This window comes from Chanos chanos, chromosome 3, assembly GCF_902362185.1.
Source record: "Chanos chanos chromosome 3, fChaCha1.1, whole genome shotgun sequence".
NCBI classification, from domain to species: Eukaryota; Metazoa; Chordata; class Actinopteri; order Gonorynchiformes; family Chanidae; genus Chanos; species Chanos chanos.
Genome location: NC_044497.1, coordinates 11,437,501 through 11,459,539, shown reverse-complemented (window position 1 = coordinate 11,459,539; position 22,039 = coordinate 11,437,501). Strand labels below are relative to the sequence as shown.

General features: G+C 43.4%; 1 protein-coding gene across 1 annotated transcript in view; it reads left to right on the top strand.

Annotated features, from left to right (window-relative positions):
- Nucleotides 1–22,039, top strand: part of cnksr2a (connector enhancer of kinase suppressor of Ras 2a) — a 53,322-nt gene that overhangs the window by 4,277 nt on the left and 27,006 nt on the right. Inside the window, exons 2-5 of the mRNA XM_030768656.1 lie at nt 6,865–7,028; nt 13,625–13,827; nt 18,039–18,144; nt 21,483–21,524. Coding sequence (XP_030624516.1) covers nt 6,865–7,028; nt 13,625–13,827; nt 18,039–18,144; nt 21,483–21,524 — 515 coding nt within the window. The remainder of the gene's footprint in view (nt 1–6,864; nt 7,029–13,624; nt 13,828–18,038; nt 18,145–21,482; nt 21,525–22,039) is intronic.

Sequence of the window (22,039 nt, the reverse complement as noted above, 5' to 3'; positions counted from 1 at the left end):
CATTACAGTTTGGAAAATGACTATACTTTATCCCTTGTGCTGTGCGTTTATGATCTGTGATTATCTTATGTTGAGCTCCCACCATGATGAATGATTTTTGCTTGCCCGCTGTAGATTATCTTTGGAGTCATACATGTCCGCTGTCTGACTCATGAGGAAGAGCTATGGGCAGTTGTAACAGCTGTGTAATGCTGGACAGTATATCACTTAATTCTTTCGAATATGTGCAAGGGCATTAATCCCTTGTTTTTTCCAATGCAACAGTTGGAACCTCAGTGAAATTCGTATGCGTGTGTGTGTGTGTGTTTGTGTATATGTGTGTGTGTGTGTGTGTGTGTCTGTGTGTGTGTGTGCGTGCGCGCATGTATGCATCTGTGAATGTGTATGTTGCCTATCCACAGTCAAATCCTGTGATGCATATAAGCATAGAGCCTCCAGCTAGGTTCTGACTGCTCTTTCTCCCTCTTTCTCTCTCTCTCTCTATCTCGGATTAGCTCACTGACTTTAGAGCTTAATCTCTAATGGAGTTCTACATGGTCACAGTGCTTTAGCTTCTCTCACTCCAGCAGATAGACAGTCGTGCACTTTCTATCCCTCCTATAAAATGCTCTGGCTACTGTCCATGTGTGCAGCTACAGTTTTGTCACCCACATACTGACTCAATTTCTGCTTATAGCTGCTCAGCAACTGCTGTCTATGCTCAGTCAAGTCAGCAACAGTCAAAAAGCATGGACTGAAATAGGCTGAGAATCTGCGTTTGTATGCTTGAGCTGTAGTCCTTGTTCTATTGGACCACAGTACTTCTTCACGGTTCACTTAACGACTGCATTTGCTTCAGGAGCAGTTGTCTCTACAATCAGTTCATCTCTAAACCAGCCTGGATTCGGCTCAATAAAAGCATCCGTCTTGTAGCTAACTGATTACAGAGATCAGTAATCAGCAGAGACTGTATACCGAGGTTTGAATCGATTACATCACAGATCAATGAACACGATAAGTGGAACCTGAAGCTGATTATGGTGTGCGTTGGTCAGTAAAGGTCCATATCTGTCTCGGCAAAAATTGGGCTGCGGGCGCAAAGGCGTTTCAGGTTCGAATGACGTAAGAACCCGTTTTCTGTGACTGTGATGTACTTGTTCGGTTCTGCCTGTTGTTATTTTCTGCATAAACTCTTTAACTAATGAACTGCAGAGAGCCCCAGCGCCCGAATGAAATGGCTTAACTGAAAGATGAAAGGCCAGATAAAATACATGGCTTTCTTTCTCCGCGCGCCGTGTTGGTCTAATTGATTGTGATGTATGACAGCGGAGTGGCTGGTCTTTGTGATGGTCGTCTGAAATCAAGCTGTTTTTTCGTTGGCTCTTGGTGAGAGAGATGGTGTGTTGTTTTGCTCTTTGTTGAGTGTGTGATAGCTACAGTGAAATTACTGTGTTCTCCTCCCACTGCCGCCTCCTCTTCTACTGCCCTCCCTCTGTTCATCCTACATTTGTTGCACATGGCTATATGGAGGGTCACAAATATATACTGACAGACGCATGTGCTTCACGCACACGCACACACTCACACACACACACACACGCACACACAGAACTCTCTTGTCTCCAGGCTGAGTATTTTGAGAATTCCAGTCTTGTCTCTAGGGTGTGTCCTATGGGAACACATGAATAGAATATTCTATTTCGCATGACATGTGGTTAGGAGACTGTGTGGTAGAGGGGAAAAAAGAGGACAGGCAGAGAAAGGCAGAGAGATGATAGATAAATAGAGAAAGAGAGAATGTTTGCACATGCGTACATGCACACACACACACACACACACACACACACACACAAACACCCATGCTGCTGTGGCCTGGGTTGGTGCGTTGTCAGGCTTGTGTGTGTGTGGGTGTATAGCTTTGGCTCTGGGCAACTTTTACCTCCTGTGAAAGTGTGTAAAAGTGTGTCGATGTGCCGTCAGTGGGAGTTAAGGGTGTGAGTCAGCTCTGAGTCATTCTATACCACCCAACATAGAGGTACAGCTCTCTGCAGTACCCACAAACCATCCAACAACACGCACAACAAACTTACCAACACCATACTGTACTTACCACAATAACCACTCTGAGCAAGAGACTTCTCACTGCTGTACATGGAAAGCACAGCACAAATATCAATACTGGTCAATAAGCACAAGAGTATCAAAGAGAAAAAGCGAGAGAGTAAAAGAACAGCACTACACTAAAGCTCAGCTTTCTGAGCTAAACACACAAATCCACAAAAAAAGCAAACATTCGTTAAAGACTATAATTATTTATCCATCAAAATGAGCCAAAGGGATACCATGTCTTGTGGATAATGTTGTTTCATGTAGTTTGACACACGTTGTATAGATGACACATTATGTCACACAGTCTTGGATACGCTGTATAGAATACACTTACTTGGATAGATAACAGTAGAATTACGCACCCATTCCCATTTGCTAGAAGCGGTCATAGAGAGTTATGTAATGTTGCGGTATTGCTGAGTTTGACTTCATCCCAACCTGTTTCAGTATTATGGAGTTATACAACAATTACCCTTCTTACATATGCGTTATAGCTGTTTTAGAACTAATTATTCACTGGTAATAGAGTTGTCAGAGTCATCGTAGAGCTGTTCACTCATCAACTATTAAACTATTGATGATTGTGATAATTCAAGGGACTTGATACAGTTAAAGAGATACATCATCATATAGACATTGTTCATGAAAGCCACACATGGTCATATGTCCTTGGCTAATGTTGATTATGGAATAGAAGATCTTTTGAAATGGGAGGAAGGAGAGGACAGGAGAAGAGAAAAGAGGAGAGAAGACAAGAGAAGAGGAGAGGAGAGGAGAGGAGAGGAGAGAGTAGTAGGGGGGCCCAGAGAAGCGTGGCCTGCCTGTCACCCTGTGTTCTGATATCCTGCACTGAGCTGTCCTTACTGCTCTATATCACTCCCAGCCAGGCAGACACACACACACACACAAAAACGCACACACACACACACACACATACACACGCACACGCACACGCGCACACACACGCATGCACGCACGCACGCACACACAGACACGCACGCCCGCACACAGACTCACACATGCACACCTGCACGCACACACACCTGCACACCCATACCCACACCCACACATACACACACCCGCACACATGCACACACTCACGCACACGCACATGCACACACATACAGTACAAGTCAAAAGTTTGTATTTTCTACATTGTGCTTTGTTTACACTTTTTTAGCTTACTAAATAATTCCATATGTGTTATTTCATAGTTCTAATACCCTCAGCATTGTTCTACAATGTAGAAAAGAAAAATAACAAAAATAAAGAAAAACTATTGAATTAGGTGTGTCCAAACTTTTGACAGGTACTGTACACACACACACACACGCACACACACATACATGCACAAAACCATACAGACTTGCTCATCTGTAAATACTCTTAGTAGAGTCTTATTAAGGACACGTACGTTCACGAACAAACATGCTTACACAAGTGTGTCATCAGACCTGTAAGCCTGTGTGACTGAGCGCGTGTGCTTGCTACAATCTACCTAATGTTGGAAGAGGATAATTAGTGATTTTTTGTAAAAAAAAATGGACTCACTCAAAGATTTAGTCTAAATGTGAGGAGTTGTTTCCTGCTAAATGCAATAGAATCTCGTATTCAGGGCTAATCAGCTACGCTATAATGAGGGCACAGAAATATATATGTAAATCAGCATGTGGGGTCTGAGGAATACAGGGGTGGTCTAATAGCACAATAGCCGTGATCTGATGTGTGAGAGAGTTCACGGCTGGTTCACAGATATTTGCAGGATTTAAGCTTTTCTATATGGAGGGATGGATATGAGGGAACGGGAAGCCTAGATCCGGCTTTTTATACAGCTCTTTGGTTATTCTGAAGGAGGGTGAAATATCTTGGGTTTCCCTGACCTCCGTGTAGCTCTCCAATGCTTTGTCGTCTTAACCCGTATCTACGGCAACCACCTCCATGGCCTCTGGGTAGCCATAGTGGCCAATTTGTGCAGCTTGCCTTTCAGTGGGATGAGTGAAGTTAAACATGTTAGGCTTGCTTCAGCGGCTAGACTGTGAGAGCCTTTTTTTTTTTTTTTTTTTTTGATGGGCAACTTCCCTCTGGCCTCTGCGCAGAGTCAAACTCCACAAACGCTCTCAGTATGGTTGTTTAATATGCGTCGAGAGCTGGTCCATAGCTTCCTCTTTGTACATAACCTTGAATTCTCTGGCTATGTAACCCTTCTTTTCGCTCTCTTTCTCTCTCTCCCTGTCTCTCTCCCTTTCCCTCTTTCTCTCTCTCTCTCATGTGTTCTATATTCCTCTTTCGGTTTCCCTTGTTTTTTTTTTTTTCTCTGAGGTGTACTTAGGTATAGTGGAGGCAGTGTGTACTCTCAGAGCCAGCTGTAGAGTATAAATAATGTACTGTAACAAAGTGAAGAGCTGCTCTGATTCTCTCTGTCTCTCTCTCACTCTGTGTGTGTGTGTGTGTGTGTCTGCGGCGTAACCATATTGCTGGTCTGTAAATAAGCGTAGTGCTTCATTAATAATCTACTACAGACACGAATTAATCTCACGCTGCTCCGACTGGAGCAGGGGCCTATCTGCTTCACTTATGGTGAAGGGTTTCTTCAAAGAATCCCCGTGAAAGCGTGTGTGTGTGTGTGTGTGTGTGTGTGTGTGTCGCGTGTGCGCGTGTGTCTGTATTTTTGAGAGCGAGAAAGGGAGAAGGTGTGCGCGTACGGCTATGAGAGAAAGAGCGTGGAGTGAAGAAGGGGGGGTGGGGGGGGGGGGGGGTTTATTTGTCGGGCTCTCTCTTTCTTTCAACTTCTTTACCTCTTTTGTTTCTCCCTGCCTCCCTTTACAATCAGCCTCTTGCTCCCTCTTATCAACATGCTGGTGAGGCCGTGCGCTTCTCCCTCTGACAGTGATAGACGACGTAGATTAACGCTGGACTTTCATAGAGATGCTTTCTCTCTCTCTCTCTCTCTCTCCATCCTTTTTTTTTCTTTCTCTCTGGAGAGGCTTTTAAGAACCCCACAATCCATTGCCCACCCATAGCTAGCTCTAGCTACAATTAACAACTAATTATCAGACTATTAACTTCACTGCCGTCCTATGAGAGTCACAGCAGATGAACATAGCATTAACAAAAGATTATTATCAGCGTGAATCTTATATCAGCAACATCAGCAATGTGTCACTGAGCTGGCTATGGTTCAAGAAACAATAAACAATTTACTTGTCAGTCAAGCCCGCAATGTTTTAAACATCATTAATACTAATGAGCGGCGGCAGGGTTCTTTTTTGTCTGGTCTTTTCAATGTGGAGATGACAGCAGATACAAAAGATGTTCTCAAATCACTTTTTGCATGTCCAGTGGAGTCAATTTGGGTTCTGAGGAAGAAACCAAGTCAAGTTTTAAATCGTGGAGAGACACGAATGAGTAATGTCTCAAGGTCTTTGGTAAGGTGTCCAGTCTCCAGCCTCTTTTGGCAATGAGCGTTCAGCTCTCTGTGCGTCTGTACAATTCCATTATTATGCTATAAAACCTGCATTTATTTAAAATGAAGACTTGTACAAGAACAAGCAGTATGTGATCACAATGAAATCTTCACTTTGAAGGAGTCTGAGATATAGTAGTAAATAAAAAAATAACGGTAAGATTATGAAACATGACATTATAAAATAAAGTATTGTCTCTTATCTAGAATAGATGTATGTAAGCTAATCTGAGTAACTGAGCTTCTTAATGCCTTTATCAATGACAGTGGTGCTAACACATTCTCCAGCGAATGAAAGACTAGTGTTTGTATGTGAAAGCCATTGGAAGTCACACTGCTGGTATCAGTTGGGTTGCTGTGAATTTAGAATTGTTGCCTCTCCTTTTTTCCATCCCTCTTTCAATAACCAGTGCTTTTATGTCTGGTTTGGTGACAGTTGTTATATTACTTTGATTTATGTGTATTTTACGCCGGTTTTCTGAGTCATACCTAGAGGGTACGAAATCATTTCTTACTCGATTTAAAATATATATGAGTTTGGACATGGACTGAGGCAGTGCTCACTGCAGAACTTCAGATGGCTTTGTAATGAAGTTATGATTTAGTTTGAATGAAGTTTTGAATGCCTAGACCCGGCCAGGTGACCCGAGTTTCCTCCTAGCAAATGTTTCTTTAATGTCACCGCAAATTATGTTGACTTGTGCAGTTTTAAGGAAACAGAGTCTTCGCGATATTTATTGTTTGTGTTTAACTAGCATTGCTGTTAAGAGATTTAGCCAAAGAGCTTGTTACAGGGGCTGCTGATGAGGCAAACTGCATTGATTAGGTGTGGAGCGATGATTCAGCGTTTTTTTTTTGTTTTTTTTTTATTCAAGCTCTTCTCTTTTTTTGAAAGTGAGATCCCTGCAGTGATCTTCTTTTCCTTCTCCCAGCTGAGGGGAAATGCACACATACACACACATACACACACACACGCACGCACGCACGCAGGCACACTTCGAGGGCTGGTTATGTCAGTCAGCTGTCTCTCAGTGCTGAAGTGATGGATGTGTTTGAAACTTAGGGGAGGTTATAGATTTTACAGCCCCTGACACTCCTCAGTGTGATGTGTTATCTGTAGTTCTGATGACGTATTGATAAGAGCTATGAGCAGGTGATACAGAATTAGTCCCTGAGGAGGACGTCACGCTGAAAAGTCACAGGGAGATGTGGGGAGGTATAGACACCTGTTTCTTTTCTCATCAGTCGCTCTCTCTCTCTGTTTCTCTCTTTCTCTGTCTCTCTCTCTCTCTCTCTCTCTCTGTACTCTGCAGGGCTGGATGACTGTCTCCAGCAGTACATTAAAAATTTTGAACGAGAAAAAGTGGGCGGAGACCAGCTGTTGCGGATCACCCACCAAGAGCTGGAGGACCTGGGCGTGTCCCGTATCGGCCATCAGGAGCTCATCCTGGAGGCAGTGGACCTCCTGTGTGCACTGGTAAGGGTTCCCAAAAGCACTCTCCTCTTCCACCTTGCCATACAGCAGTAATCACACAACGCAGCCTTTCCATTAATTTTAGTGAACTCGACCGGACATTAAACTAACAACTCTTCGGAAAGGTAGAACATCATGTTCTTTTCAGTCGTAAAGAGTTATTCGGTAATTCTGTCTTTACTCGCAAAAATGCCAGCCCAAAGAGACAGCGCTGATGGATATTGTATTGTACCTTCTGGCTGTGTACTGACGTCTTTTACTGTCAGAAAAGTTTCGTACTCGTGCATTTACCGCTCGCTGTGCGAAACGGCACCACAGTGCCACAGGTGTCACAGTGGGCTTTGAAAAACATGACTGATGATAGCTGGTGCTAAATTGGGGATTTAAAAAGAAACAGAAGGAGGAGGGACGGAGTGAGATGGAGAGATACGTGAGGGGGGGGCGTGTGGGAGGGGGTGCGTACACAGATGTGGAGAAACGTGAGCTTGTGCATTCTCACGTTTGACCCTTACTCAGGCTCTCGCGTGTTCCCGAAATCCCCTTATGTAATTTAGCACTTAGTAACTATCCCCTTCTGTCTCTCTCTCTCTCTCTCTCTCTCTCTCTCTCTCTCTCTTATTCCTGGATTGTGTGGTATTAAAGTGATGACTTATCTGCCCACGCTTTTCATAATGTCAGCCAGATGGAGGGAGGGGACAGACAGAACAAGACGTTTGTGCTCATCACACTTGTAAAATATGCCTCATACGCCTCCATTGTTCCACTTCTCTATCTCTAACGCTCCATTTTCCCTCTGGATTCCCCCCCCCCCCCTCTCGATATCACTCTACAAATCTCCTGTATTTTTAATTGGGTGATGTTTTTTTTTGTTTTGTTTTGTTTTGATGTTTCGATTTTATCTACGCGCGAATCTGCGATTGTGATATGAGTGACTTTCATAGCAGCTCTGCTTTGACTGTCGGATTTGCTTTTTCAATACGACGTGATCTTATTAGACATTTTACTATCTGTTGCAGATTACACGAGATTTCATTTCAGTTTGGTGACATCCATTTTTATTGTGTTTGCGGCTGATCGTCTGTGATTGACATTCCAGCACAGACAGACCTTCCGTTTTTTTTGTCATTATTTGTGACATTTTAGAGATTTGTGTTATTGATCTGTCTATGCTTGGTGTCTGATTTATTTGTCTGTAACGCATCAGTGATTTTGCGTCTAGTTTTTTTTTTCCTGTGGCAGCAGTGGTACAAGTCTTTTTGGGCTGGTAGCAATTTGTTGTCACAAATTCATCAACATTGTGTTCAGCTCAGGGTTCCTCAGATCCTGTAAGGGAGATTTAGAGCCCTGTTTGCTTGCACAGAACCCAAACACTCTAGTCTCTGAGAAATTCGTATACTGGTTCTCCAAATGAATATGAGTATTGAGTTAGTAGAGGAGCAACTAGCTTATTGTATCCTGACCCTGCCAATGAATCATTCATTCATTTATTCATTCATTTCATCTATCTATCTATCTATCTATCTATCTATCTATCTATCTATCTATCTATCTATCTATCTATCTATCTATGTGCCTGTCTGTTCCTGATGGGGATGTATTGTCTTCTACTCAACATTGTCAGCTGCACATTAGTTCCTGTCTGAGTATTAGGGGAAATCATTTAGGTAAAACATTCCATTATTCTGTTACCATTCACAGTCTAACACCCCATTCCATACCATGATTTATCTGCACAGAAACACTCATGATACAAAGGTGATTTTCCACCTGTCACTGTAACACATGTCATACTTCACTTTGGTGGTATATTTGGTTTTCTTTTAGCTGCCAAGAGTGGCGTTCACCGACCGATGGAAATTGTCTGGTACAGTTGGGCCAAAGTGTTTGCAGTAAATAACTCAGTCAGTTTGCTACTGGGATCAACATTTTCCCACAAACTTTTTAATGGTGATAAGCTTTTGCTAACAGTCTGTTTGTTCCCCCTTATTTTCTCTTTCTGCTTGAGTTTTCTGCGCACAGGTGACACAAGCACACGCATCACATCCAGGTGGTGACAGTTTTTGGAAAAAAAAAAAAAAAAACAAGTCCACAAGGCTTGCAGCTCTACTAGCCTACTTAAGAGGCAGTTGAGCAATCTCGTTCTGCCAATCCACACAGCGACGTGTTCTTGAAACAACGTTGATTAGATACCAGGCAAAATGCGTTGAGTTAACATCGGTGTTTGTTTGATCTCCAGTGTTGAGTTAGTATTGATCTTGCTCATTGTATTGCCTATTTAATTGATCATCTATTCAACAAAAAAACTGACCATATTCTTTGCTTGTTCAGCATTGATTCAACACTTAAAGTACTGCGCTTGCCCGTGATTGAATGAACATTGATTTACCGCTGAAGTACCATTTTGTATTGTATTGTGAAACAATATTGAATCAGTTAGTCTGTCATAATTGATATAACATTGAAAGCATGCCAACCTGGACATCAAAATGTACTCAGTGTATTCAAAATGTAATCAGCAGTGACATTCTGTTTAGTGATGTTCCCGTCTCTCAGACTTACACAAACCCCTGACTGGTTGGGGGAGGGGCTTAGACTTGCCAGGTATTATCAGTCACCTCTTTTCACCTCCCAGCAGTAACATGCTCAGAGGTCCACGTCGTGTTCCTCAGATCCATCCTCTACTCAGGTGTTCTTGACCAGTCAGCGGGTGCACACCTACCCATCTGTGAACCCTGCCAACTGTGTTTGTGTGGATGCCTGGTCAAGCCGGAATAAAACCCTGGTCTCTGTCGTCTTTTTGCTAACGTCTCTGTCTGCCGCGGCATCTGAGTACCTGATTTGTTCTCTTTTTCCAGAAATGCATTACATGTTAACATAACAGCCTAATGCAGGTGCATTGTGATTGACACATTCCTTAGCAATTCGTGTGTTTTTTGAATAGTTGGTCCCTGGTTGGCGCGCATTTTGCCGCCCTCGCCAAAGTGCCTGGTTCACCTATATGGATGGATCTCTCATCAAAACCTATTATCCAACCACCCTCAGCCCTCTGACCGTAACAAGGATCCATGTTCTGTTATCAGAAGTTCTGTCTGCCGTTCGTCTATACATACGCATCTCCACGTTCAATCATCTTTATTATAATGTTGTGCCGCATTGGCTTTTTGACTATGATTGGCCTTGCTCTGCATGATTATTAAATTTTGTTGCTAATTCAGCAGTCAGGTTTTTCAGTGTCAACTGTTCCATGCTGAAAACCTCACATTGTATCAAAGCTGATAAGTGCTCATTAACCCCGCGCCAACAGTATTCGGAGGAGGGGGCAGCTGGCAGGGGCTTGTCTCCCCGTTGCTGCAGCAACTCCCTGTGATTGGTCAGGGGCAGTAGGGGTATTAGTGGTAGAGGGAGCTGATGGACATGGTGAACCTCTGTGTGCTTTATATCTGGTGGTTAAACAGAAGTGGACAAACATATGTCTGAATGACCTCCCCTGCCAGTGTGGGGGCTGTGTGGGCCGAGGTGAACGGAAATACAGGGAAACTGGACAACTTTAAATTGGATCAAAGGATAATTACAGGCATTAAACAATTAACATTGTTTCAAGTACATTTTGTTATCTGGGTTGGCCTACTGTCAATGTTATGTCAATTACAGCCCTTAATTGATATAAAATAAACTAAACAACTATAACAACTAAACAAAACTTCAACACTAGATCAATGATTATTCAGCCATGGGTGAGCGTAGTACTTAAATGTCAAATCAGCGTTGATTCAGTGTTGGACAAGTTGATTCTTCAATGTGGAGTGCCTGGCCAATACAGGGATTAAGATCAATGCTAAATCAGCTTTGAATATTGATCGTTTTAAGGCTCTGGCCTGATATCCAATCAGCGTTGTTCCAAGGACATTCAGCGATCTGTGACCGTAATATAATGTGCGGTAAGTAGTCACTGAGTGTGCTCCTTTTCAGCGTTAAAATCTTCCCCTGGTGTCAAACATCAATGTTGAAAAATTCACCAAATATCAAGGTTGAAGCAATATTACTTAACATCACATCTCAATGTAGAAAAGCTAACCAAATGGCGATTCAGGTTGAGCATTGAGTTTTCAGTGATGACCTTAAATCAATGCTTGTAACTGTGTTTCAGTGTTGAATCAATACCACCTTGCCTATCTGGGAAGGCTGTTTTGACACTTAGCGTTGTGAGTGCTTGCTCACAGCTGTTTAACAAGTGCTCTGAGACAATGCACAATTTAATAGCAAGATGATATAAGTAGACTGCAATTCTTGTGTTTGTCATGCTTTAAGGATATTGATGCACGCATATTTTTCTACTCAGTTAAAACACATAGTTCATAGCTACTTGCTCTTAGCTAAAAGCTACTTGGATTAATGCGAGTAGTTCAAATTTGAAGCTACTCAGGAAAATTTAGAGGTCTCACGTGACCAGTTTCCTCACAATCTGGAGCCCTGTACAGTAGCACTGATACTCCTCTACCTTGCTTGAACAGTCATGGGCAATTTAAGCTTTATTTAACCTACCATACCATACCAAGATCACAGTGTGTGTGTGTGTGTGTGTGTGTTTGTGTATAAGACAGTGAGTGTGTCTTCATGAAACTATTATAACTGAAGCAAATATGTCTCATTGTTATACAAAGGGCCTTGTCAATCTATGTGGAAACTGAAGTTTAGATTGTTTTTTTTTTTTCCTGTTGAACTTTTTAGATCGTGAGAAATACTTTGCTGCAAATACCACATTGATATCAATCAAATATTCTTTTGTGGATCTTATGGAGCTTCTCATAATGTCTTCACCCAGCTTGGTTTTCAGAGCTCATTTTAAGTAATGCTTGAGTTATTCTAATGTTTCAACTCCCCGTATTCTGCCACTTTCATTTTAATTAGCTTTCAGACGCCATAAGTACACATTATCATCTTTGCATAGTAATCACTGGGGCTGCCTGTCCTGGTCAGGTAATCGGAGACCGTGTGTGTGTGTGTGTGTGTGTGTGTGTGTGTGAGAGAGAGAGAGAGAGAGATTTGAGATTGGACTCTTCCAAGCCGATTTGGGCTCTCTCTCTCTCTCTCTCTCTCTCTCGCTTTTCTCTGTGTCTCTGTCTCTGCTTATCTCTTTCATTCCTGCTGTTCCATGTAGAAAGCTGTTATCTGACGCTCAGGCCGTATATGCTGCTGTCAGGCAGAGTGGCAGATAATGGATTTGCTTGGAGGATTCTCCTCATCTTCTCATCACTGTCTGAGCTGTTGTGACCTGTCTCATTCCTCGCACATCCCAATTATACACTGGTGTTTGTGTGCGTGTGTGTGTGTCTTTTTGTGTGTATGGGGGGAGGGGTAGAAAGAGAGAGAGAGAGAGATTTGTGAGAAGGACAAGGTTGAAGACCAAGCATCGCCCATTACTCCTGAGGAATCTTCCACAGGCCAACACATCTTAAATGAGATGACCTGATCCGCACAAACTGATTTACCCTCTGATTTACCAAGATGCCCCAGCAACACTTGTCAACCCTCAGCTCTACATCAAGACCTGTGTGTGTGTGTGTATGTGTGTGTGTGTGTGTTTCCATGCAGTGCTATCTCCAATCAATATCAACCCTGTCTTCTGTCAAGTCAGTCAGGGACAAGACACTCTGTCATCCTGCCACAAACATCCCAGCACACACACACACACACACACACACACACACACACACACAAACACACGTGTGCACACGACACACAGAAACACACAGAGCCTTGTACTTTCAGACAGAGAAGTGACACAACACATTGTGACACAAAGAAAGTCATACTTAGGATTTTTTTTGTCCATAGGTGGGGTCACAGTAGCACTCAAACAAGCAAAGACAATACAATAAATCTTCAAACCAATCTCTGCTGGGAATCAAGATAATATTATGTTTGGCAAAGGCTTAAGCCCCTGAGAAAACCAAGAATATCCTTTCAGTGCCGCAACATATGGAACATAAACAACAAAGGATAAAAAAGACAAATAGATTTGTTTCTGAAGTTGTTGCGGGTCTTAAAGTTTTCTGTGAGGTGTACTGACAGAGTTTTGCAGGGGCATGAGGTGAGAAAGAGGAGGTAGTCGTGTGCTAGCTAACTGCAGAGATCCTCCAGGTTCTATTTATAGCACACTGTGCGCTGTAATCGGGAAGTTCTGTCTCCGCCTCCTCACAGCACCTCTGAACACAAAGAGTTCTCTTACAGATCCAGGTGTTGAATATTCATTTACACAAACACACACACACACACACACACACACACACACACACACACACACACACACACACACAAAACTTACATGCATGCACATACACACTTACACGCAAGCACGCACACACCCACACGCGCGTGCACACACACACACATACACATACACATACACACACGTATACACAGAAGCAGAATGAGTGTTTCACATAAACACAATCTTTTCTGATGTTAATTGCATTGCACTTGTCATTGTCTCTCATTTTCACCTCTTGTTTCCTCATCAGTTTTACTTTTGACCACTTAAATGACACACCTCTAAGTAGCAGCATGAGCAGATGGTCTTTGTCTCTCTTTTCTGACAGAACTACGGATTGGAGACGGAGAACCTGAAAACTCTGTCCCACAAGCTCAATGCCTCCGCCAAGAACCTGCAGAACTTCATCACGGGGAGGCGTCGGAGTGGCCATTACGACGGCCGGACCACACGCAAGCTACCCAACGATTTCCTCACCTCCGTTGTAGACCTCATCGCTGCTGCTAAGAGCCTGCTGGCTTGGCTAGATAGGTTAGCCCTGCACAGAGCTGCATACACACATGTATTTATAAACACACACACACACACACACACATATTCTCATAACAGTCAGACAGTGTAGTTACAGCTTACTTCAATAATTTATCACACACACACACACACACTTAAACAAAGAGCAATGTGTATACATGTCAAATAATAAAATAACTTATGAAATAATTACACAAACAGTGTTTTTCAATGATATGGTTAAAGTTAATAGTTTTGACAAGTGGAAGTCAGGCTCTCTGTCAGAGGACATCTTGCCCTGTGGGCTTTCCTCAGAGGACAGAATTGATAATATAACAGGTGTGACACCAGACAGAATAGGTTTCAAGGCTGTCTAGCCAACTGTTTGTGGGTCGAATGCCGAACTTTCTTAGGCCAGTAGGTTCTGAACCCTATTAGTTGTTTGGATAGGTCCTTGACCCGTGAAATTGATTTGAGATTTTCTCTTCTATTACAGCAACGCTTTTTTACTTGAGGTGACTTTTTAATCAGTTGTTATTGATTGGACTTTGATCATTAGAGTGTTTCTAATTTACATGGATAGAGTGTTTGATTCGGTACTTTCCAGTCAGGGTAGAATCTAATTGGTTGTGTTTCTTTTTTTTTTAACGGCCCTTTTATTACCTGTGAGCATGAAAGAGGTCAATTTGGGTCAAAACCCAAATCAAGAGGGCAACAAGTACTTCTCTGTCATGTCTTCAGACAAAGTGACAGCGCAAGAAATTAGAGTGACTCATACTTACCCATGATGCCATGCTGCAAGGGTGATATGAGTGTGTATGTGCCAAGGGCTATGCTAGGTATTGGAGGGTCTCTTGTGTAACTTGGAGAAGGAGTGGTGTTATGTTTCTGACCGCACAAACACAATTATGTTGATTTCCATTTACGTAACAGTCATGAGCAATCAGACACAAAGATGAGTGAAGAGCACTTACGTAACTTAGGCTATTTTTCTCCCTCTCTCTCTCTCTCTCTCTCTCTCTCTCTCTCTCTCTCTCTCTCTCTCTCTCTCTCTCTCTCACTCTCTCTCTCCTGCTGAAGTTTACTGTGAAATCTGCCCTGTTGAGTGTGATTAATATGGGCATGTGTTGGTCATCACTCTCTCTCTCTCTCTCTCTCTCTCTCTCTCTTTCACTTTCTCTGTTACTCTGTCTCTCTTTTCTTCTCTCCTTGACACTCTCTCTATCTCTGTCTGACTGCTGGGTCTTCTCACGCATAGAAATATTTTCAGGCAGATAGTGAGAGGAGACAGTATGGTTTGGGTCAGAGGGATCTTTTTTTTTTTATCAGATTTCCCTGTTGTGCGTTTAAACCGCTCATGGAGCTGAATTTTGGGAGATGAGCTGAGGTTTTGGAGAGCAGGTTCTTTGACTAGCAGACGTGATCAGTGAGCTTAGGCCCAGAGCTATGGACGATCCCGCTTTGCACAGCAAGACTCCGTCCAAATGACAAACCTTTGATTTTTTGACTTCACTGCCGAGCCTTCTGAGTCTTGTTACATGTGATGTCCGGACTTTTCCCCCGCGGCGTGTGTATTTTGATCCCGCAGTCAAACGCGGCTGGTCGACACTCATTTGAATGTTCTGAATTTGCACCTACTTGTGGAATGTTCTAGATCTGAAGAAGATCTGAACACCAGTCTAGACAGAGGAGGGCTGATTGAGGGGAAATTATGGTCGGTCACTGTTTAGGTAAAGATGAATTTTATTTTTTTCTCTCATCTTTCGCTCTCAGCTCAGAGGGGTACACACTGGAGTGAACAAAAAGAACGAGGTCAACAACAGGGAGATGAAGCCACCGCCCCCTCATTAAGGATGGCCTAATTAATCTTGCCAGCCTTACTTCTCATGCCAAAACAGTTCAGGACTGAAAAATAGAAAAGAGAAGGTTAGGGGACATGACTGACAGACAGAGAGGTTTTTGGCAAAGAGAAAGAGAGAGAGAGAGAGATACAAGTGGATGAGTGTGGAGAGAGGAAAAATATTGGGGTTGACAAAGGAGTCTCTGTCCCTCAAGCGTTCACTGAGTAACATCCATCCGCCGTGGCGCTAGGTTTCGTTCTCTCTCATCTGATTGGTTGCTGACAATCTGTGGGGTGGGTGTTGGCTCTCTGGGCCATTATCCCGTATTGTGTCAGAGCTCTCGCTTAATTACTCATTAGCTAATGTCTCCCTTCTGATTGATGATGTTTTATCATAATGAAAAAATGGTTTTGCTTCTAATATGTCATCTGTCCTGTAATCTGCAGTGCATATCTAACGTATAAAGCTCTACTGGCTACTGGCCTTGCTACACAGCAGGAGTGTGTTTGTGTGTGTGTGTGTGTGTGTGTGTTCTTAGTTTTGACAATAATCTCTGTCCTAATGTAATAATTAAATAATAATGGTTTAGTTTCATTGGTTTCTTCAGCGGTTTTGTGATGATGTTTTTGCTGTTTTTTTAACACCGGTTCCAGCCATGCAGTAGCTCGCTTAGCTATACGGTGATGCTGAGAGTCTTCAGCCTTTTATTGGCTGGTTCTGTTCCAGCTCTGTACTGTCTAACAGGTCTTGACAGTAGCAGTCGTGATGTCAGAGCAGAGGGCAGTCTTGCTGAGGGGTGTTAGCCGCGCTGGAATGGGCAAAAGGGGGTCGATACAGACTGAGCCATGAAAAGCTCTCACCGGCTCCCTGTCGATCTGGAGACTGAAGCAGGTATGGGTTTGCCAGTAGATTGAAGCGGTGCCACGAGGAGATGATGGGCTCTCTCTCTGATGCGCTTTTACGGATTTCCTGTCAGCCCGGGTGCCAAGCTGCCCAGATGCTGTGCCCGGGAAAAAGAAATGGAGTCCTGAGGAGAGTAGGGTTTCAACCACGAGCTATTGATTCCCGGAGAATCGAGACATCTGGCTTTCTCTCTCTCTCTCTCTCCATCACTCTCTCTCTTTCTCATTACTCTCCCCTCCTTTTTTTCTCCTTCGTGTTTGTTTTACTGAGCGATATGGACCTGACCGTGGTAAAGTGTCTCTCTCTGTCTGTGGTTCTACTTTTTAGAAGTCCAGCGGGCGTCTCTGTTTCTGCTCTGACAGTCACCCTTAGATATGTGTGACAGATGGTTTGTCTGCTCTCAGGGCCTTTATACATGGCAAAGTGACATTGTGAGGAGAGTAAATTCAGAGGTACGTAGGCTTGCCTCTGCTGATGGGGGGAAAAAACAAAACAAAACATCTTTCTCCTAGTGAAGCGACACAACATTGGTTGGCTGGTTTATTCCCGGTGGAGCCGAAAACAGAGAACGTCAATCTTTTTTGTCGTCTGTCTTTTCTCCGTCAGTGTTTTATTACGTTTCTTCTCTCAAACGCGTCTGAAAGAAAGAGCTGTGTGTGTGTGTTCTTCCTCTTCACCATCAAAATAAAAAAAAAAATCATTGACGCAGTTTGTTTATCTGTTTTTCTGCCTCAGCAAAGGAACCAGTTTCTGCTCCCAACTGGGTCTTAATCAAAGAAAGAAATAACAGCCAAGTAATAAAACAGTTTAAGCTTTAGGGGTGAGAGGTTTATTAAAAAAAAAACAACACATGCTTTTGAATCACATTTGAGGAATGGAATTTGCTTTGAAGGAGGTGTTGCAACCTTAGAAAGTTTTCTATGACCTGACTGGCTTTGAACAATCCTGAGTCGAGCAGATCTGGTCGGAAAAAAAAAAAAAAGTTGCTGTGATGTTCTCGTGACGTTTGTGTTTGATTAGTGACAGAATGAGGTGCCAATGGGCCTCCGTCAGCTTGTCTCCCCTCAGGTTTTGGAAGCTGGGAGTATTTAAAGCTGTGTGCGTGTGTGTGTGTGTGTGTGTGTGTGTGCGTGCGTGTGTGTGGAGGGGGGTGGGAGAGCATTATAGAGCCAATGTTCCTGAAGCTCTGTATATATAGCACACAGCCTGAATACAAACGACCCACATTTCACTACATCACTGCGGGGAGAAAGAAAGTGGGTCTGGAGGACACTCGTTCTTAACTGAAAAAAGAAAAAAAAAAAGTCACACATACTCACACGCACAAACACACAAACACACATACAAATGCTTAACTGTGAAATACAAACAGCCCAAATGTATCCCTTAAAGTATCAGGTTTCTTTTGTGTGTAGAACATGTGAACGCACTCTTTCATTGTCCAGTGGGTGGGTTTGATGGTAAGAATGATCTAATGGTTAATTCCAGATGCTACTTCTTTTTCAGGTCACCTTTTGCGGCAGTGACAGATTACTCTGTGACCAGGAACAATGTGATTCAACTGTGCCTGGAGCTGACTACCATAGTACAGCAGGTAGCAGCCAGTTTCTCTCTCTCACACACACACACACACACACACACACACCTACAGTCTACTGTATCGTATGAACACACAACCCGCTTAGCCGGTGCTTTTTTTTCGTTGTTTAACTTTGGCCATTGAATGCATCAGCAGTGCTTTTCCCACCTCCGCGGAGCATAACTTTACGAGGACGAGTTCTCATAGCGAGATGTCTTTTCAGAAATATTTTCGCAAGCGTTGCTGAATCAGTGGGGGCCCGTAAAAAAAAAAAAAAAAAAAAAAAAAACATCAGAAATCTGCAGCGTTTACTTTAGGTGACATGGTTTGGGAAATGCTATGGCCCTATTACACAGATATGAACCAGAATTGAAAAGACAAGCAAAGAGTTGTTTTACCATACATTTCTCTCTGATACAACGGTGAGATTGGGTTCGGGTAAAGAGTCGATGTGAGACTGTGGGGGTAACCTCAGTCTAAGCAGAGGGAATTTCTTTTCCTTTTCTTTTCCTTTTTTTTTCACACAACCCTCCCCTCCATCTTATTTTCCTCCTCTTCCTCCACCTCTTGGCCCGAGCTCCGGCTTGTTGTTTCAAGGAGAAGCGTATAATGCCCCATAGGAATGTGATGGAATCTTCTCTGTTAGTGTTATTATGGAGCAACAGGGCATGGTTGGTGATGTAGTCTCCTGACAGCTGGGGTTTTTGAGACGGAACAGAACTAGGCCAGCAGCTTGGTGCTCCTTAGACACAATTTTGGTGCCAGGTGGGAGGAGATGAGAAGAATCCAATCATGTTAAGATGTTACTGAAAGGAAATATTAGAACTTTAGTTTTGGGGGAATGTGTGTGTGCGGGTCAGGGGTGGTATTTGCTGTGAAAGATTGCTCAGCTATGATTCTGGACGTTTCTCATTTTTCACACTGCGAAGAGCATTTCTTCCACTGACAGATATAATTTTGTCTGTTGAGTGAAATTTATAGGGCTTGTTTTTTGTGAGGTCGGGTAGGTTTTGCGTGGCTGTAAATCTGTGTGTTTGCGTGTTTGTTTTGCTGACATGGTATTTGACAGGTTACTGTAGATCCCTGTTTCTGAGGTCGGGAGGATTTGGCCGGTGGGAGCAGCATTAAAAGGATGAGGCAGACTTTGCCCACCCAAACCCTGAGACTGCCTCTAATCCAATGCTTAATCCTAGTCAGATTACAGTGTAGGAGGTAGAAGCGCGGCTCTAATCTTAGCTAATGCTTGCAGCCTGGATGCAGCAGGACTCTCCAGGGTCCAGCCTCCTCCTCACATGCTGTGTGAGAGGTCAGGTAGAGGCAGCTCCTATCTTTCCCAGTTACATGCTGTGATGCAGTGCTGACTAATAATGCTCAGAGACAGGACGACATGCAGGTGCTAAACTAGGTGTCTAAATGTCTTAGATTCATTTCGTTGTGCAATGATGGGGTCGACATAAGACTGCAGTGTGTGTATACGTAGGTGTTGACTCTCTCTCCCTCCCTCCCTCCATTTTTTCTCCTCCTCTCTCTCTCTCTCTCTCTCTCTCTCTCTCTCTCTCTCTCCCTCCATGAGAAGCTGTGGATGAGGTAGCCGATTTGCTCATGACACAGATACTATGTTACTGTAGCAGGCTGGATGTGTCAGTATGCTTTATTGTAAGATGCAGCTGCTCTTTCTCATGCACACACACACACACACACACACACACATAAACATGCGCACAAAAAAACAAAAAACAAAAAAACAGTCCGTGGGAAGAGTGACAGCATGGCAGAGTGGGTAGAGAGATAATGGTGAAGGTCGCTCAGGAAGGAGGAATGAATCAACGCTGTTTTATATCCTGGTAACAGTCACGCAGCCTCAAGACTGGTCTTCTGCTCCCCTCCCTTCCCCCTACCTGTTTCTTTCATTCTACCTCTCTCTCTCTTTCTCTCTCTCTCACTGTCATTCTTCCTCTCTCTCTCTCTCTCTCTCTCTCTCTCTCTCTCACTGTCATTCTTCCTCTTCACTTTCTACCTTGCTCTCTGTTGGTTCCAATCTCAAATTGTCACCCAGTCTAATATGCCTTGAGGGTTGGTAATTACCCTATTGTCGCAGCAGGGAAAATGTCCTGGTAAACGCAGAGAGCTCTTACAATCAGTACCTTAAGGACAAACAGTGGTTGTATTAGCACTGAATGAGTCAGTGATGGAGAGAAGGAGCAGATGGCACGAAAAAAAAGACAGATTTTAGATTCTGTCTTTCTCTCTCTCTCTCTCTCTCTCTCTCTCTCTCTCTCTCTTTTTTTTCTCTGGTCATTTGTCTCTGTGGGCTGAAGTTCGGGCACATCCAGTACTCTTTGGCTCAAGTTTTGGGGTCACTGATTTGGTATGGCTTTTGGCTGGTGAGATGTAACCATAGTGACAACTGAAGACCAGTGCTGAATGTAGGATTGATCTGAAGTCAATTTTGAGTGAAATGTTCATTTCAGAGAATGTTAATATCTCACAGTTTGTCACTAGACTCCCACACAGAGATGAGAGTGTGTAGAGCTGTGTGTGTGTGTGTGTGTTTGTTTATGTGTCTGTGTGTGTGTGTGTGTTCACACGTGCATGTATGCACGCACGTGTGTGTGCACGTTTGTGTGTGTGTGTGTGTGTGTGTGTGTGTGTGTGTGTGTGTGTGTGTATGCACGCTTGCGTTTGTGTTTGTGTGTGTGGGTGTGGGTGTGTTTGTGTAGGTTTACCAGCCTCATTTCAGAATCCGCTTGTCCTTACTTACTTTGCCCCAATACAGGACAGATTAACCCAGCCCTCCTGGTACCTTTCTTTCTTAAATAAGCAACAGCAGCCTTAAGGGGAAACCTTCAGGACCTTCACACAAATGTTTCCATCTAAACCCAAGGTTACGGTTGGCTCTGAAATGACTTCAGCTCAGTCTGCAAATATTAATCTCATCTCTGTGCTACAGATAGGGAGATAGAGCATGCAGAGAACGGCCAGCTGGTTTGGGAACACTTTTAGGAGTCTTCCCAGCTGTTCTGAGAATTACCGTATCCCCACAACCATACTGTACTGGAAATGTTTTTGTTTGTGTTTGTGTGCATGTGTGTGTGTGTGTGTGTGTGTGTGTGTGGGCTTGCAGGTCTTTTGGCATCATGTAGACCACATGTCCCCACAAGTATATTCATATCTGATAAAACTGACCTTTGGGTGATATTTTGCCATATTACAAAAATATACCTGCGTGTGTGTGCACGTGTGAGTGCACGTCTGCGTGCGCACGTGTGTGTGTGTGTGTGTGTGTGTGCGTGCGCGTGTGTGACATGAGGATATATCCATGACTATGACTGTTTTTTGTGTTTGTTTTATAGGATTGCACTGTATATGAGACTGAGAACAAGATCCTGCATGTGGTAAGATCCTATTTCTCCCTGTATGTCACACCACCCAGTTTAGGTCTTCACTTAGTGACTAATTCTGTGAATATTATGCCAACACCTTTTTTTCATCCATACACAATTAGAAAGAGTGAGAGCCATCCTCCTCCCTCAGGGGACAGTTCTGTTTTTGACAGTCGTCTCTTTAAACTCAGAGGACCGGGTCGTAGGCAGTCGACCTTGCTGGGTCTTCTTATGATAAAACCGGTCAAACAACCAGTAATAATCAGCCTAAGACCTACCCAAAAGAAGCAAGTTGAAAATCAGACCACAATCAGAACACCGCAAACATCGACTCAGAACACCGCAAGCATCGACTACATTAGGAGTCAGTTGTCACGGTTTCAGTCAGTACAATGGGAGTCAATAGAGTATCAGCAGCTACAGTCTCAGTCAATGCAGTATAAGTCACTACAGTCTCAGTCGACACAATCTCCGTCAGATTCTCTATAGTCTCACCAAGTACATTATAAGGCGTAACAGTCATAAGT